The following is a 17,749-nucleotide window of genomic DNA, read 5'->3' as shown; positions in this document are numbered from 1 at the left end:
CGTGCCCTCACATCCACCTGCAGGAGAATCTAAGCCAGTGTGCACTGAGACTGCAGTGCCATAGACACAGGGAGCTCTTCGCTCCAGGGCAGCAGATCTGACCCCTGTCATTTTTCCTTTTTCTCCTTTCACTTGAAAGAGGCCCAGCCTCTATGGAACAAAGGCCTCAAAGTACAAACAGCTTTACATGGAGCCCTGCCACCTGGCAAGGGGCAGGGCATCTCTGCCCAGGCACAGACACCTGAGAATCAGCGAAACAAGCCCCTCCCCCAGAAGATCATCTGGAAGAACAGGGGAACAGCAAGTTTACTGACCAAGCAGCACTGGAAAGATCCAGGACTGAGGGAAAATAGTACATAGAACTCAAGGTTTTTTCCTAATGATTCATTTATCTTTCAGGTTAAAATTTTCCAATATTTTTTCTCTTTTCCTGCCTTAACTATAATATTTTATCAACTCCTCATTTTTAAGTGTTTTCCTTTTTGACAGTCATATTTTTATAATTACATGTCTTAGATATATTCTTCATTTTTGGATTCCTTTCAATGAATTCAATTTAATTTTTGTAGATATGTAAGTGATAGTGGGGTTTTTTGACTTGTTTTGTTTTATAAATGTGGAAGTTAGTACTTTCCAACATACAGATCGAAATACACTCAGAACCAATGGAGCAAAGTATTGGTCCATTATGTGAAACTATATTCTCTTCTCCTTCCCACTCTGCCCCACTCTTTTATCTTGTTTCTGTCTTTGTGGTTGCTGTTGTGTCTCTCTATAAGTTTTGCTGGTTTATATAAATTTGGAATTTAGTATCTCATAACATATAGAACAAAATACACTCAGAACCAAGGGGATCACCTTTGAGGTCCATTCTGTGAGACTATTTTAATTTTGCCCACGTCTTCTCCCCACCTTTTTGTTTTTTTAATTTTTACTATTTTTTTGGTTTTGTTTTTCACTTTCATGGTCTTTTTGTTTTGTTTTCTTTTTCTTTTATTTTCTGGTCCCTATCTCTTTGGAATTTTCTAGGATGTATTTTACTTTGGTTGTAGTTTATAGTTTTGACTTTGTTCACTCAAAAAGCCATTCTGCACTGGACAAAATGACTAAAAGGAAGAATTCACCACAAAAGAAAGAACTGGAAGAAATACTCCCTGCCACAGACATAACTGATAGGGATTTAAGTAGCACATCAGAGATACAACTCAGAGGTACAATTATAAAATTACTGGTGGCTCTGGTGAAAAAAGCATAAAGGTCTCTAGAGATTCTCTTACTGTAGAATTGAGATCTAATCAGGCTGAAATTAAAAATACTTTAACTGAGATGCAGGCTAAACCGGATGCTCTAACTGCTAGGGTTAATGAGGTAGAAGAGTGAGTGAGTGACATAGAAGACATGTTGATGGAAAGGAATGAAACTGAGGAAAAAAAGAGAAAAACAATTAAGAACCCATGAGGAGAGGATTCAGGAAATAAATGACAGTTTGAAAAGAAATAATATTCATCTTATTGGGATTCCAGAGGATGGAATCCCAGAGAGAGAGAGGAACACAGTATATTTGAACAAATAATAGCTGAGAACTTCCCTAATCTGGTGAAGGAAACAGGCATACATATCCAAAAGATAGATGGTGCCCCCAAAAAAATCAACAAAGACTGATCAACACCCTAACATATAATAGTGAGGTTTGCAATTCAGAGATAAAGAGAAAATCCTAAAAGCAGCTTGAGACAATAACATATGAGGAGAAATAACAGATTCACAGCCGACCTATCCACAGAGACCTGGCAGGCCAGAATGGGCTGGCATAATATATTTAGAGTACTAAACAAGAAAAACATGCAGCCAAGAATACTTTATCCAGCAAGGCTGTCATTTAGAATAGGAGATAAAGAGTTTCCAGGATAGACAGATACTGAAAGATTATGTGACCACCAAACCAGCTCTGCAAGGAATATTAAGAGGAACCCTATAAGCAAAGGAAGGAGCCCAAAGAAATAACCCACAGAAACAGGGACTGTATAGGTAATACTATGACATTAAACTCATATCTTTCAATTGTTACTCTGAATGTGAATGGGCTAAATGATCCAGTCAAAAGACACAGAGTATCGGAATAGATTAAAAAAAAAAAAAAAAGGAAGAACCTACAAGGATGCCTGGATAGCTCAGTGGTAGAGCATCTGCCTTTGGCTCAGGTCCTGATCCTGGGGTCCTGAGATCAAGTACCACATCATGTTCTCCACAGGGAGCCTACTTCTCCCTCTGACTATGTCTCTGCCACTCTCTGTATCTCTTATGAATAAATAAAAAAACAAGACCCATCTATATGCTGTCTACAAAAGATTTATTTTAGACTTAAGGACACCTCCAGACTGAAAATGAGAGAGTGGAGAACCATTTACCATGCAAATGAGCCTCAAAAGAAAGTTGGGGTAGCAATCCTCATATCAGATAAATAAGATTTTAAACCAAAGACTGCAATGAGATGAGGAGGGACACTATACCATATTTAAAGGATCTGTTCAACAAGAAGACCTAACAATTATGAGTATTTATGCCCCTCATGTGGGAGCAGCCAAGTATATCAATCAATTAATAACCAAAGTAAAGAGATACATAGATAGTAATACATTAATAGTAGGAGACTTCAATATGGCCCTCTTGGCAAAAGAAACAAGGGCCTTGAATGATACACTGGACAAAATGGATTTCAGAGATATATACAGAATATTCCATCCTAATGCAACTGAATACACATTCTTCTCAAGTGCACATGGAACTTTCTACAGAATAGACCACATACTGGGTCACAAATCAGGTCTCAAAGGATAACAAAAAATTGGGATTATCCCCTGCATATTTTCAGACCACACCACTTTGAAACTAGAACTCAATCACAAGAAGAAATTTGGAAGAAATTCAAACACTTAGAGGTTAAAGAGTATCCTATTAAAAGATGAATATGAATGGCTAAACCAGGAAATTAGAGAAGAATTTAAAAAGATTTATAAAAACTAATGAAAATGAAAGTACAACCATTCAAAATCTTTGGGAAACAGCAAAAGCAGTCCTAAGAAGGAAGTACATCTCAATACAAGCCTCTCAAAAAATTGAAAAAATCTCAAATACACCAGCTAACCTTGCACCTAGAGGAACTAGAGGAAGAAGAGCAAATAAAGCCTAAACCAAGCAGGAGAAGAGAGAAAATAAAGATTTGAGCAGAACTCAATGAAATAGAGACCAGAAGATCTGTAGATCACTGAAACCAGGAGCTAGTTCTTCAAAAGAATTAGTAAGATAGATAAACCCCTAGCAAGAGTTATTAAAAAAGAAAAAAGACTCAAATTAATAAAATCATCAATGAAAGGAGATAGATATAACAACCAATATCAAGGAAATACTAATGATTTTTAAAATGTATTCTGAGCAACTATATGCCAACAAATTAGGCAATCTGGTAGAAATGGATGCATTTCTCAAAACCTACCAATTACCAAAACTGAAACAAGAATAGAAAACCTGAACAGGCTAATAACCAGTGAAGAAATTGAAGCAGTCCTCAAAAACCTCCCAAGACACAAAAGTCCAGGGCCAGATGACTTCCCAGGGGAATTCTACCAAACATTTAAAGAAGAAATAATACCTATTATACTAAAGCTGTTTCAAAGAATAAAATTGAGGGAATACTTCCAAACTCATTTATGAGGCCAGCATTACCTTGTTCCCCAAACCAGACAAAGACTCCACCAAAAAGAAGAATTATAGACCAATATTCCTGATGTACATGGATGCAAAAATTCTCACCAAGATACAGGGTCCAACAGTACATTAAGAAGATTATTCACCATGACCCAATGGGATTTGTCCCCTGGATGCAAGGGTAGTTCAACACTCATAAAACAATAAACATGATAGATCACATCAATAAAAGAAAAGACAAGGACCATATGATTCTCTCAATAGATGCAGAGAAAGCATTTAACAAAATGCAGTATCCATTCCTGATTAAAACTCTTCAGTGTATGGATAGAGGGAACATTCTTCAACATCTTAAAGGCCATATATTAAAAGCCCACAGTGAATATCATTCTCAAAGGGAAAAATTGAGAGCCTTTCCTCTAAAATCAGGAACACAACAGGGATGTTCACTCTCATCACTGTTATTCAACATAGGACTAGAAGTCCTAGCCTCAGCAATCAGGCAACAAAAATAAAAGGCACTCAAATTGGCAAAGAAGAAGCCAAACTCTCCCTCTTTGCAGATGACATGATACTCTATACAGAAAACCCAAAAGACTCTATCCCAAGATTACTAGAACTCATATAGCAATTTGGCAATGTGGCAGGATACAAAATCAATGCCCAGAAATCAATGGCATTTCTATACACTAACAATGAGACTGAAGAGAGATTCAGGAATCAATCCCATTTACAATTGCACCAAAAACCATAAGATATCCAGGAATAAACCTAACCAAAGAGGTAAAGGATCTATACTCTAAAAAATATAGAACACTTCTGAAAGAATTGAGGAAGACACAAAGAGATGGAAAAACATTCCATGCTCATGGATTGGAAGAATAAATATTGAAAAAATGTCTATGCTACCCAGAGCAATTTACACGGTTCAATGCAATCCCTATCAAAATACCATGGACTTCTTCCTTCACAGAGCTGGAACAAATAATCTTAAGATCTGTTTGGAACCAGAAAAGACCCTGAATAGCCAGAGAAATGTTGAAAAAGAAAACCAAAGCTGGGGTCATCACAATGCCTGACTTCAAGCTGTGATCATCCAGACAGTAATGGTACTGGCACTAAAACAGACACACAGGTCAATGGAAAAGAACAGATAATCCAGAAATGGACCCTCAACTCTATGGCCAACTCATCTTCTACAAAGCAGGAAAGACTATCCACTGGAAAAAAGTCTCTTCAATAAATGGTGCTGGGAAAACTAGCCACATGCAGAAAAATGAAACTGGACCATTCTCTTACACCACAAAGATAAATTCAAAATGGTTGAAAGATGTGAATGTGAGACAAGAATCCATCAAAATCTTAGAGGAGAACACTGCCAACAACTCTTTGGAACTAGGCCACAGCAACTTCTTACAAGACACATCTATGAAGGCAAGGGAAACAAAAGCTAACATGAACTATTGGGACTTTGTGAAGATCAGAAATTTCTGCCCAGCAAAGGAAATAGTCAACAATACTAAAAGACAACCTATAGAATGGGAGAAGATATTTACAAATGACATGACAGATAAAGGGCTAGTATCCAAGATCGATAAAGAACTTATCAAGGGCAGCCCAGGTGGCTCAGCAGTTTAGCGCTGCCTTCAGCCCAGGGCATGATCCTGGAGACCCGGGATCAAGTCCCACATCGGGCTCCCTGCATGGAGCCTGCTTCTCCCTCTGCCTGTCTCTCTGCCTCTCTCGTGAATAAATAAAATTTAAAAATTAAAAAATTAAAAAAAAAGAACTTATCAAACTAAACACCCAAGAAACAAACAATCCAGTCAAGAAATGGACAGAAGACATGAACAGACATTTCTCCAAAGACTTACCCATAGCCAACAAGCACATAAGAAAATGCTCCACATCACTAACCATCAGGGAATACAAATCAAAACCACAAGATATCACCTTACACCAGTGAGAATGGCAAAAATTAACAAGACAGGAAACAAGAAATGTTGGAGAGGATATGGAGAAAGGGGACCCTCTTCCACTGCTGGTGAGAATGCAAGCTGGTGCAGCCATTCTGGAAACAGTGTGGAGTTCCTCAAGAAGTTAAAAGTAGAGCTACCCTATGACCTAGCAATTGCACTACTGGGTATTTATCCCAAAGATATAGATGTAGTGAAACTACAGGATACCTGCACCCCAATGTTTATAGCAGCAATCCACAATAGCCAAACTGTGGAAGGAGCCACAATGTCCTCTGACAGATGAATGGATAAACATGTGGTACTGTTGGCAAATGAATGTATAATTTTTTTTAATTTTCTCAAAAAAATAATTTTTAAAAAAGATCAAATGAAATGCATGCAAATTGCTTCATGATTATCTTGTCTATAAAATGGTTTACTATAATAGAAGTGATTACAATCATCTGAGAATTTGATGAATTAATGTATCCAAAGTCCACAGAATGGGAAATGGGACTTAATAAGCATTCAGTGTTGGGAGAACTAGATGGCAGTGGTAGTAATAGAGTAATAGGAATTTTAGGAGTAGCAACAGCAGCAGCCATTGTAGTAGGAATCATAGCAGAGGAAAAAAAATTAAAATAATGTCAAATATAGCCCAGAAGGTGGCATATATATTCAACAGTTTTCTTAACTGAAATTTATATTAAATAACAAAGTTTTCTGTTAAATAATATACTGGGAGTAATTCAACCACCCTTCTCCCCTTTTTTAAACCAAAGAGAGGGTACCCAGGATTACACAGGTATTCAATGACAGAGGCAGGGTGCCTAGGTGGCTCACTTGTTTTAGCATCTACTTTCAGCTCAGGCTTGGGTCATGATCCCAGAGTCCTGGGATCCATCCCTACATCAGGCTCCCTGCTCAGTGAGGAGCCTGCTTCTCCCTCTCCCTCTGCCCTTCCCCCTGCTTGTGCTCTCCTGCACTCCCCCCCACCAAATAACTAAATAAAGAACCTTTAGTATTTAAAAGAATAAGAAAAATAAAATAATGACAGAGGAAAGATTAGAACCAGGGTATCCAGGCACCAATGACAATATTTTTAAAGGTTGAAAGTCTACTGTATTTAAAGATAGAGATTATTTGTGCTGAAACATAGATTCTACTTAATAATTCAAGTTTTGTTAAAATAGGAAATAAAATTTAAATTATACAAATTTCTTTAAAGTGATTTTTGGCTGGAAATATCCATTTCATTGACTAAGAAACACCAATACTCTACCATATACTCTAAAAAAGCAAATCTTTATTTTAGATAAAGCTACATTCGAAATAAAATTAATTTCTTACCACTCTTCTGAAGGTCAGAACCTGGACAACACAACTACAAAATATGAGTAATATTGCTGAAATACATTTCTAGCATAATACAAGTGAAGTAAATTTAAAATCAAGTAGACAAAAAATTTAAAACAAATTATAAATAAGAAAAAATACTAGGGAGTGAAAAATAAGGAAAAGGTAGTTTCTATCCATGAAATGGAATAAGAAAATAATTAGATAATAATAAATTAGAATGAAAATTATAATTCTTATTTATGATACAAAGAAAATCAGCATACCTTTGGCAGGATTTGATTCATATCCATATGATGTTTTGTTAAAAATATGATGATCAGCAGAAGAGGGTATTATCCTTGAATCTGAAATAGGATGAATCCCTTTAACACGGTCAGCTATTGCTTTATGCTGCTCATAAAAGCCAAGTTTCCTTGGGGAGCTTGTCGTCAACATTGTTTCACCATTTTGTACTACCATATGTTCTTCTCTTTGCATGTCTCCTGATAGGTGGGCCTCTGAGTTGTTCCCATTCATAACAGGTAGTTCAGTGATTTGCAATAACACTTCCTTCTGATTAGCAGCAGAGGTTTCTGGTAAGGAATTAGATTCAGTGCTACATTGGCCTTCTAACCTGTATTTTCCAGGAGACATAATTGCACAGGGAACAGTTCCCGTAAGGTCTATTGTTGTCTTTGTAACAGCAGCAGGATTGGAAGAGATCTGAGAGGTAGAATCATTGTGGCCAAAGTTGTCACAGTGGGATGCCATGCTCCCACTTTTAGGAAATGCATCTGCTTCAGACACAGAATCTTCAGTCAAGGCTAAGAATTCAGAAGGTGTCTGAGCTGTTGTAAGATCAGCAGAAAGCAATGGAGATTGTAAAGAACTTCCTGCCCGTTCTGTTACATCCACAGAACAAGACGGAGAAGCTCTTACTAATACAGATTCTCTCTCTTGGTACTGTGTAATTTCCAATGAGAATCCAGATTGTTGTACCAATGAAATGGATTGACTCTGTGGAACTGGCTTAGAAAACTTATAGTGAGATGAAAAAGATTTAGTAAGTAGCTTCTTTGTTGACTGCTTAACAGAACGGCGAGTTTGTTCTTCTGTAAATCCAGAATCATCCCCCTCACTTTTGCCAGAACTTAGGCAATTTATAAAAACATTCTTATTAGTTGAGTGCTCCTTTACCCTTTCAAAATCTTCTGTCAAAGATCTTGTTATCTTCTTATTTCGTGAACTACTAAAACCAACAGAATGTCTTCCCCTGGTTTTAATATGTTCTTCCAAACTTAGTTTTGGCATACTGCTATGACCAGATTGAGCACCATTTGAAATACTAAGGTTCTGATTGGTAGTGTCTTCCTTAGGTTCACTCCCTTTCTTATGGTGGAAACTAATGGAAGGAGTACGGAAGATGCTTCTGCGTTTACCTGTACTACCTGAGCTTGAGTTAGTGCTGGAAGGAGAGGAACTGTGGACACCAACTGTATTACTGGAGGAGGGTGAAGAAGGAAGAGAATCATGTCTTCTGCTAATACTTCTTCTGAATATTGGCAACCGGGAGACCAGGGTAGATCGTCTTGATCCTGAGTCCCCCATTGGGACTCCAAGGCTTGCACTGTGATAGCCAACTTAGCAGCCTAAAAAAAGTTAAAACAAAAAGAATAAGTCAATAGAATTCATTTATAAATTATAATAAAGGTATTTTAAAACAAAACATTGTTTTTCAGGGCATGGAATAGAAGCCAGTTCATGACAAAATAATAAACAATAAAATTCTGATACATAAGGATTTGTTGAATTTTTTAGTAGCAAAATTATCCAATAATTGCACAACAATTTTATAATGGCTCAAACATTTCAAGATCACGAAGAATATTTAGTCTACTGAAAAGATTATTGGGTTGGAAAACACAAGATCACTATTCAATACTCAGCTTTACTACTCTCATTAGTTCTATAATTTGTGGTTTAATCCTAACTTTTTATGTCTACTTTTTTAGATGTAATAGGCATGTGATAGCCATAATCATTGCCTTCTGGATAAAATGCCCCCACCACTGCCTCTACTGGCCAGCAGCAGATATACCATAAGATGCAACAAGTTATTGATCTGAACCTAACAGAATCACAGACCAGACTAAGGGATGATCTGACACTAAAATCTTTAGTCAAAGAAAAACAAATTAGGAAGTATTCTTCTCTTTGGAGTTTGATTTTGAGGCATTTAGAGATAATCAGGCCACTGGCAGAGTAAACTAAACCACAAAGGATACAGTGCAAGGTTATAAACAAGGTTATGAGGAAACCACGACTATCATTGAAGAAAAGACTTGAATGCAAATTAATTCAATTGGTAACGGTGAGACAAGTAAGAATATATATGGACAGAAGCAAAAGCACAGAAAATTTATGAACCATATTAATGTCAGGATGCCGATGATGAAGAAAAAAAAGGAAGAAGAGGCAAAGATGACAGCTCTACAGTTCATTAACTGTGATGTACCAAGTACTTTTCTTACACAGATTATCTTTTGTAATGCTTCAAACTGTAGAAGTAGATAATAATAATGGCATGGTCATTTTATAGCAGAAAGATAACTTTCTATCATTCAGCTAGAAAGTGGGAAAGCAGGAATAAGAAACTAATCCTTATGTAACCACAAGATCAGTTCATAATCAGCATGATATGGCCTTCAATAGAGTGAAGAGCCAGCTGCTGAAGGTCCAGCTATGCTTCCACTTCAGAGATTCAGAGATTCCACCCGTATGGTCAATCTCATCATTCTGATGATTGCTATTTTTCACTAATTTTCACGATGTGCCATGACTTAGTTCCTGTTTTGGTTTCTATATTTCACATAATCCCTTAACTGTAATGTATATACCACCCCCCTGTCAACGTAAATCAGACTCTTTCATTTTGTTGTTTCTTGCAACCAAAACTCCCTACCTGAACAATAACAAATACTACATAAAATGACCAGCCCTCCATTTTATTATTCTTACATATACATTATGAGATTGGTCAAGTGAAATATTTTATGGCCCTGAAGAAGCATGTAACAAAAATGAAAAATATTTTCCCTTTCAGATACACATTCAAAAATTTTCATATTTTGCCCCAAATGATATAAAATCTAACATATTTGCATTAGATGATTTTATTAAATAATTTCTAGTTGCATTCACTAAATTTGAATTTAAATCAAACTATGTATAAAACACTCCCAAAATATTTGCATATTCTTGTAAGCCTTTGGGAGAAGAAAGCTTAGAAGATAAAGACAATTTTGCTCTTAAAATCTCACAAATTAAAAATATCTAACTTTACTCCCAGGTTAAATCTAATTTAAACCATTTCCAATTTCCAAAGTAGACACAGAAAAGTAATACAATTTTTTTCATGATTTCACTGTTACTGATGCTTTAGTTAACATCATTCTTGGTTGTGCAAGATTAGTTTCCATTCAATCCCTAGTGAAGAGTTTTGTTATAATTGGAGCATTATCAACCATTATGATTTTAAGCTGGTGGTAAATCTGTGGTTATAAATGCATTAATGTCAAGATATTTACCATTATTACTAGATATTTTCAGTATTTGTGTATTCTGAAATATTTTAGCCTTTTTAAATTTATTTATTTTTTAAAGATTTTATTTATTCATTCAAGAGAGACAAAGAGAGAGAGACAGAGACATAGGCAGAGGGAGAAGCAGGCTCCCCACAAGGAGCCTGACACGGAACTCAATCCCAGACCACGGGATCACACACCCTGAGCCGAAGGCAGATGCTCAAACGCTGAGCCACCCAGGCATCCCAACTTAGCCTTCTTTTAACATTTGCTTTTGTGTCAGCACTTACTTTATTTTTTTAAAGATTTTATTTGAGAGAGAAGAGAGAGAGAGAGTGAACACAAATGGAAGGCAAGTAGACTTCCCACCAAGTGGGGAACCTGTCACGGGGCTCAATCCCAGGACCTTAAAGTCATGACCTGAGCTAAAGTCAGACACTTAACTGACTGAGCCACCCAGGTGCCCCTCTGTCAGCATTTAAAAATAGGACTCACTCAATTTCTCTTTAGCAAGTATTCAAAGGATTTAAGGAATTTAAATAATCAGAAAAAAAAAATTAGAGTAACTATTCCTTCCTAAGTGCTTAATGAAAACAACCAGACTTCCATTGGGTACTAATAATTCATTCAGGCTACTAATATATTTAACCTAACTTAACTAAAAATATCATAGATACTAAGAAATATTTGTATATTAAATGAGATGACATGAAGTAGATATAAAATCTATTAGAGATAAAAATCCTTTAGATTTCACTTTGTCTACTGAGAGTCTTTTAAATTAAGGTCTTTGTTTCCTACTGAGAGCTTTCCAGTTAAAAAAGAGAAAGATTTTATATATATAATATATAGAGAGAGAATATAATATATATAGAGAGAGACAGACAGACAGACACATGGAAATTATCCATACTGTTTAGAAAGACTCTTCAATGTCCAGATGCTATTTATATCTCCAGATTCATTATCCCTCTCCTTATGTTTAATTCTCTAATTGGACTGATTACTTCTTGCCATTTTCTGTTCACATTCATCTGCTGGGCATTTGCAGATACGGGATCACCTGCTTGAGATGCCCTTCCTGTAACTCTGATGTGAAATATTTCTATTTCTGTAACACTGTCCCTTCGAGGATGTCATCTCTGACTCCTTTCTCATCCTGTTCCATTTGGGATGTAATAATACTCCTTTATGTATCAAGTATTACCATACATAGTTAACATCTATTTTACCTTAAGTTTCTTAGTGGCAAAGGCCATCTCTGCTTTCAATTAGTACCTATAGAGTAAATGGATTTCAAGAAATAAAGTTTTAATTTGAATATGTCAGTATTTTAAATCTAAATAAACATATTTGCTGCCTCACTACCATAAACAAATGCTGCAATTTTGAGGTTAATCATATTAAATTACAACTTTTAGAGATTCATACATTAATTGAAAGACTTTCCAACTGTAAAATCATTCAATAATCTAAAATTTGCTAACACCTAAAAATCTTTTAGAAGCACAATGCTGAACTTGAATAAAACAATATATCATCACATAAACTATTAATGAAAAACAAATATAACACTGCAACAAGTTATTTTTATTTTTATTATAATTTTATTTTGACAATCACCTTTTAATTTCTTAATAAACCTTGTGTATATTTTCATATATTTTTATAAATTTCTGAGTCAGATAAAATAAACGTATTTTCTAAATTCTCTTCTAATATTTATTGGTTCAGACGTCATATGACCTCAATCATGACAGATCCTAAAAAATATACAGGTTGAACTTGACCTTCCAATCTATCAGGGGCGTTTACTACTCTGCACATTATTTTCTTTGGGAAAACAAATTTGTTATAGAAGAGAAGTGTCTTCTAATTAAACCCTTAAAGCTATATAAACAAACAAAAAATTACACATGTAGATAATATGACTACACAGATGTATGTGCTTGACTCTACTGGAAGTGGTGTGAAATTCAGTTTGATCTCAACTGAAGAAACAGTATCCTTTGTTTTTTAACACCAGGATTTAACAAAAAGTTCCCAGAAAGTACTTTATTCAGTGATCTCTATAACTTAAGCAAACACTATCATTACCCTTAATAGCGCAATGTCATACAGGAGATCTATTCTGAATAAAATAAGAGGTGAGTCTTATCTGGCATGGTTCAGAAAAATATAAATTCTAGTTAAAAGGGCTATATACATTGCTAATGTTACCTATTTAAAATAGAGTAAGTGTAAAATAAGAAATATTGAAAATATATATATATATTTACTTTCTTTCATGATTCTAAAGGCATTATCTGAAGGCATAAAAAGACCCTGCAGGAGTTCAAAGCAATCATCTTGGAAACTAAATACTACATACACAAAAAAGTATGTCTGTCTGTACAAGTAAAAGAAACAAATAAAAAAAACCTTCACCTTTTTCTTTTTTTTTTTTTTTCTCATTAAACTTTTGTTTTAATGGGTCTCAAAATTTTGTGACAGATTTTTGGTCAAGTTGTTTCCATGAAAAAGTACTGATCTTAAAAACTAATAACTTAAAACTAGCACACACACACACACACACACACACAAAACAAACAAACAAATGGTCCACAAAACATTCTCCTTTCCTTCTGAAGGTTTTACAATGCTTAAGATGTGTTGCTATAATTAACCAGCCTTTTACTATTAAGCTTAAATGGCCAATTAAATACAAACAGTTCTGAGACCCTTCCACCACTGATTAAGACTGGGGTGGCAAGTATTGGGGATAATATTCATTTAGCCTTCTGAGCTTTCTGGGCAGACTTGGTGACTTTGCCAGCTCCAGCTGCCTTCTTGTCCACTGCTTTGATGACGCCCACAGCAACCGTCTGTCTCATGTCATGAACAGCAAAACAGCCCTGAGGAAGATAGTCAGAGAAGCTCTCAACACACATAGGTTTGCCAGGAACCATATCAACAATGGCAGCATCCCCAGATTTCAAGAACTTGGGACCACCTTCCAGTTTTTTTTTCCAGAACGACGATCTATCTTCTCCTTCAGCTCAGCAAACTTGCAAGCAATGTGAGCTGTGTGACAACCCAGCACAGGTGCATATCAGCATTGATTTGGCCTGGATGGTTCAGGATAATCACCTGAGCCGTGAAGCCAGCTGCTTCCATTAGTGGGTCATTTTTGCTGTCACCAGCCAACATTGCCATTACGAACATCTTTGACAGATACTTCTAGACACTGAAGCCCACACTGTCCCCAGGAAGAGCCTCACTCAAAGCTTCATGGTGCATTTCAACAGACTTTACTTCAGTTGTAACATTGACTGGAGCAGAGGTGACCACCATGCCAGGTTTAAGAACACCAGTCTCCACTCGGCCCACTGGGACAGTACCAATACCACCAATTTTGTAGACGTCCTGGAGAGGCAGACGCAAGGGCTTATCAGTTGGACAAGTTGGTGGCATACCGCAATCCAAGGAGAGCACCAAGGAGTGCGGTTCCACTGGCATTCCCATCTTTACAGGTGATTTTCCATCCCTTGAACCAAGGCATGTTAGCACTTGGCTCCAGCATGTTGTCACCATTCCAACCAGAAATAGGCACAAATGCTACTGTGTCGGGGTTGTAGCCAATTTTCTTAATGTAGGTGCTGACTTCCTTAACGATTTCCTCATATCTTATCTGGCTGTAGGGTGGTTCAGTGGAATCCATTTTGTTAACACCAACAATTAGTTGTTTTACTCCCAGTGTGTAAGCCAGAAGGGCATGCTCATGGGTCTGCCCATTCTTGGACATACCTGCTTCGAATTCACCAACACCAGCAGCAACAATCAGGACAGCACAGTCAGCCTGAGATGTGCCTGTAATCATGTTTTTGATAAAGTCTCTGTGTCTTGGGGCATCAACGATGGTCACATAATACTTGCTGGTCTCGAATTTCCACAGGGAGATATCAATGGTGATACCACGTTCACGTTCAGCTTTCAGTTTATCCAAGACCCAGGCTACTTGAAGGAGCCTTTTCCCATCTCAGCAGCCTCATTCTCAAACTTTTCAATAGTTCCTTTGTCGATCCCACCACATTTGTAGATCAGATAGCCAGTAGTGGTAGACTTACCCGAATCTACATATTCAATGATTACCATGTTGATGTGAATCTTTTCCTTTCCCATTTTGGTTTAGGTTTAGCAGTGGTTTTCATGACACCTGTGTTCTGGCAGCAAACCTGTTGCGAAAAAGGTCCTTCACCTTTTTCACTGCCGACATTTTTCAAATATTTTCCTAGAATTTGAATACCTCTCATCTTTTTTCACATAAGCCAAAGATGAAGAGTCACCTGATAGCTCACAGTATCATTTGTCTTTCTCCCAAAACCTGTGATGTTTAGTTTATACAACTAAGCAAACAAAAAATATACACACACATGCAGTATGAAAACAAAATAGTTTCAAATCCAAGCCCTGACACTTACTAGTAGCATGAGCTAGAATATAGATAATAATTATCTTAAGTATGAGAAGGTGCAATATCAGAAAGAAACTTAGCACTTTGCCTGATACTGAGTAAATTTCCAGTTTCTTCCTTTTCTGATGCAATGCATTCAAGCAAGTGGTGCATAAAGTGATTATAAAAATGAACTACTTAACAAAATCTGTCCCAATCACTCCATTTTAAAAATCACCTAAAGATATTGGGGGAAAAGATATATAAATCAAAATCAGTATTCCAATCCCTTATAATGAACCTCTCCAAAGTACGCATTTTTTTATTGGAATTTAAAAACAATGATCAATATTTGAAAGGTTTGTGAAGAATGTTGCCTGAAGTAAATCTGGTCCCAGCTCTATTCTTTTTCAGAAAAGATTTCAGAAAATAACTTTGTAGAATGCAAATAATCATGCTGAAAAAGAAAATCTCCAATACAGGATGAAATGGAAAAAAGAAAATTCACAGAAACCAAATATTCTCCAGGTTACAATTTTTCAACATTAAGAAAGTGATGGCAGAAAATAAATTATATGTAACATATCAAAGGGCACTGATCAACTTTTACCAAAATTAAATAAAATAAATGCTTGAAGAAGTTTCCAAAACAATCTTATCTAAGTATGTCATTTAGCCACAGATTTAAATGAGGCTCACACCTGTTTAGGTGGTTTAGGGCTCAGCTGGAAGGACCTCTGTTTAACATTCTTCAACTCTACAGTGTAAGTTATCCTTAAATGAATTTCTAAAACATTTTACTGTTTTCCCTTAAATGAATGAGGAACTAATGGAAGTATTTTTAACAGATAAATCACTACCACAACATGAACAGGGCTGCTTCAGCCATCAGGTCAGTGAGGGCAACATGAGATAAATTCAAAAAAATGATCAGGACCAAGTGACTGATCGATCACAGGGAAGAAAATGAGATTGTCAGCTGAAGGTAGAGTCAGAAATCATACAGTCAATTGGATATGTTTAATTTGCAAATTATTATATTTGCATATAATGTAGCCACACTGAATACATGAAGTCCTTTTCAACAAATAAACAAGATAATAATCCAAACAAATAATTGCTTATATCAGAAATATCTACTTTTAAGTGTAGGTAACTACTAAGAATGATTTTGACCCTAAGGATGATCTGTAAACAGAGTTATAATGCCCTAGATTAGATCTGTACAAATCAATTGCCTAGGGAAAAAAAAAGAGTGACTGATGCCAAATTAGCATGATAATACGAACACAATAGGAAAGGAGAATACATTTCAAAGAGATTGTTCCAGCAGGATTTAGAGAAGCAGAGGAGTTCCTTGTCTGACCTGTGGAAGACAAGGGATTGTGTTACATATTTAGAAAGACATGTCATCTTGAGACCCAGCCCCCTATATGATCTTGGTTCCAGACAAGACAACAGAAGGTAAAAAGAAATATAAAAACCATGGATTTTGGCCACAGATTAGAGAGAATTTTTTTTTTAAAGGATCCCTTTTTTTTTTTAATTTATTTATGATAGTCACAGAGAGAGAGAGAGAGAAAGAGGCAGAGACACAGGCAGAGGGAGAAGCAGGCTCCATGCACCGGGAGCCCAATGTGGGATTCGATCCCAGGTCTCCGGGATCACGCCCTGGGCCAAAGGCAGGCGCCAAACCGCTGCGCCACCCAGGGATCCTGATTAGAGAGAATTTAATAGTGAAAGAAGTCAAAAGCTGTATCTACATGTGACCAGTCTTAGGTATTTGAGATTACATTTATATTTAAAGAACATTATAATTTATGTTCTGGGATTTATACACACTGAACGTATAACTGTTAAGAATGCAGACTCTTACACAAAAATATCTGGACTTGAAGGTCGCATTGACACATGAGTTGACTTGAGAGTGGCTTATAAAGTTAAATTTGTACCTAAAATTTCTTCGTGAGGATAAACAGTTGCACCTACCAAAGAATTTTTATCAGGATCTAGCAAACACAAAAAGCATTTAGTATAGGTCTATCATATGATAAATGCTTTACCTATTTATCTTTTTTTAATTTTTTTTTTAATTTATTTATGATAGTCACACACAGAGAGAGAGAGAGGCGGAGACATAGGCAGAGGGAGAAGCAGGCTCCATGCACCAGGAGCCCGATGTGGGATTCGATCCCGGGTCTCCAGGATCGTGCCCTGAGCCAAAGGCAGGCGCTAAACCGCTGCGCCACCCAGGGATCCCTGCTTTACCTATTTATCAAGAACAATTAACCATACTCATACTATTTCACTGCAAATTTTTTTTAATTCAGTTTAAAACCTTCCAAACCACTCTCACCTGGAAGTTCTAATTCGGTCTACTCATGGACTAATATTGTCATTTCCTGAGTCGATCCTGAACAAGACAGAATGATTATTAGAAGCTGCAATACCTACATGTCAATGGGGCTTACAATTAGTACTGATATATATGAATAAACAGTGATGTGGCCACTGTTGCGTTTAACTTGTCTCCTACAAATAATTCCATTCAACTACGTCTTGCTTTTGACTCAAAATATTATTGACTGTGCTGACGTTGCTGACAATTTTAGTTCAATTTTTCATTAAGTAAATGAGTTCAATTACTCAATCTTATTTATCTTTAACAAAATAATTCAGAATTCAAGGAGCAAATAACAACATTATGAATATTCAAAGACTGTGTCTTCTGT

The 17,749-nt window shown here is 36.3% G+C and overlaps 1 protein-coding gene across 6 annotated transcripts in view; it reads right to left on the bottom strand.

Moving 5' to 3' along the window:
* Positions 1-17,749, bottom strand: part of CCSER1 (coiled-coil serine rich protein 1) — a 1,371,014-nt gene that overhangs the window by 1,216,616 nt on the left and 136,649 nt on the right. For all 6 annotated transcript variants that reach the window (XM_077882877.1, XM_077882876.1, XM_077882880.1 and 3 more), the window contains one exon: positions 7,286-8,650. In XM_077882877.1, coding sequence (XP_077739003.1) covers positions 7,286-8,609 — 1,324 coding nt within the window. In that variant the 5' untranslated portion in view covers positions 8,610-8,650. The remainder of the gene's footprint in view (positions 1-7,285; positions 8,651-17,749) is intronic.

This window comes from Canis aureus, chromosome 33, assembly GCF_053574225.1.
Source record: "Canis aureus isolate CA01 chromosome 33, VMU_Caureus_v.1.0, whole genome shotgun sequence".
In the NCBI taxonomy this organism is placed as follows: Eukaryota; Metazoa; Chordata; class Mammalia; order Carnivora; family Canidae; genus Canis; species Canis aureus.
The sequence above is the reverse complement of the archived record's forward strand: the minus strand, read 5'-3'. Positions and strand labels throughout refer to the sequence as shown.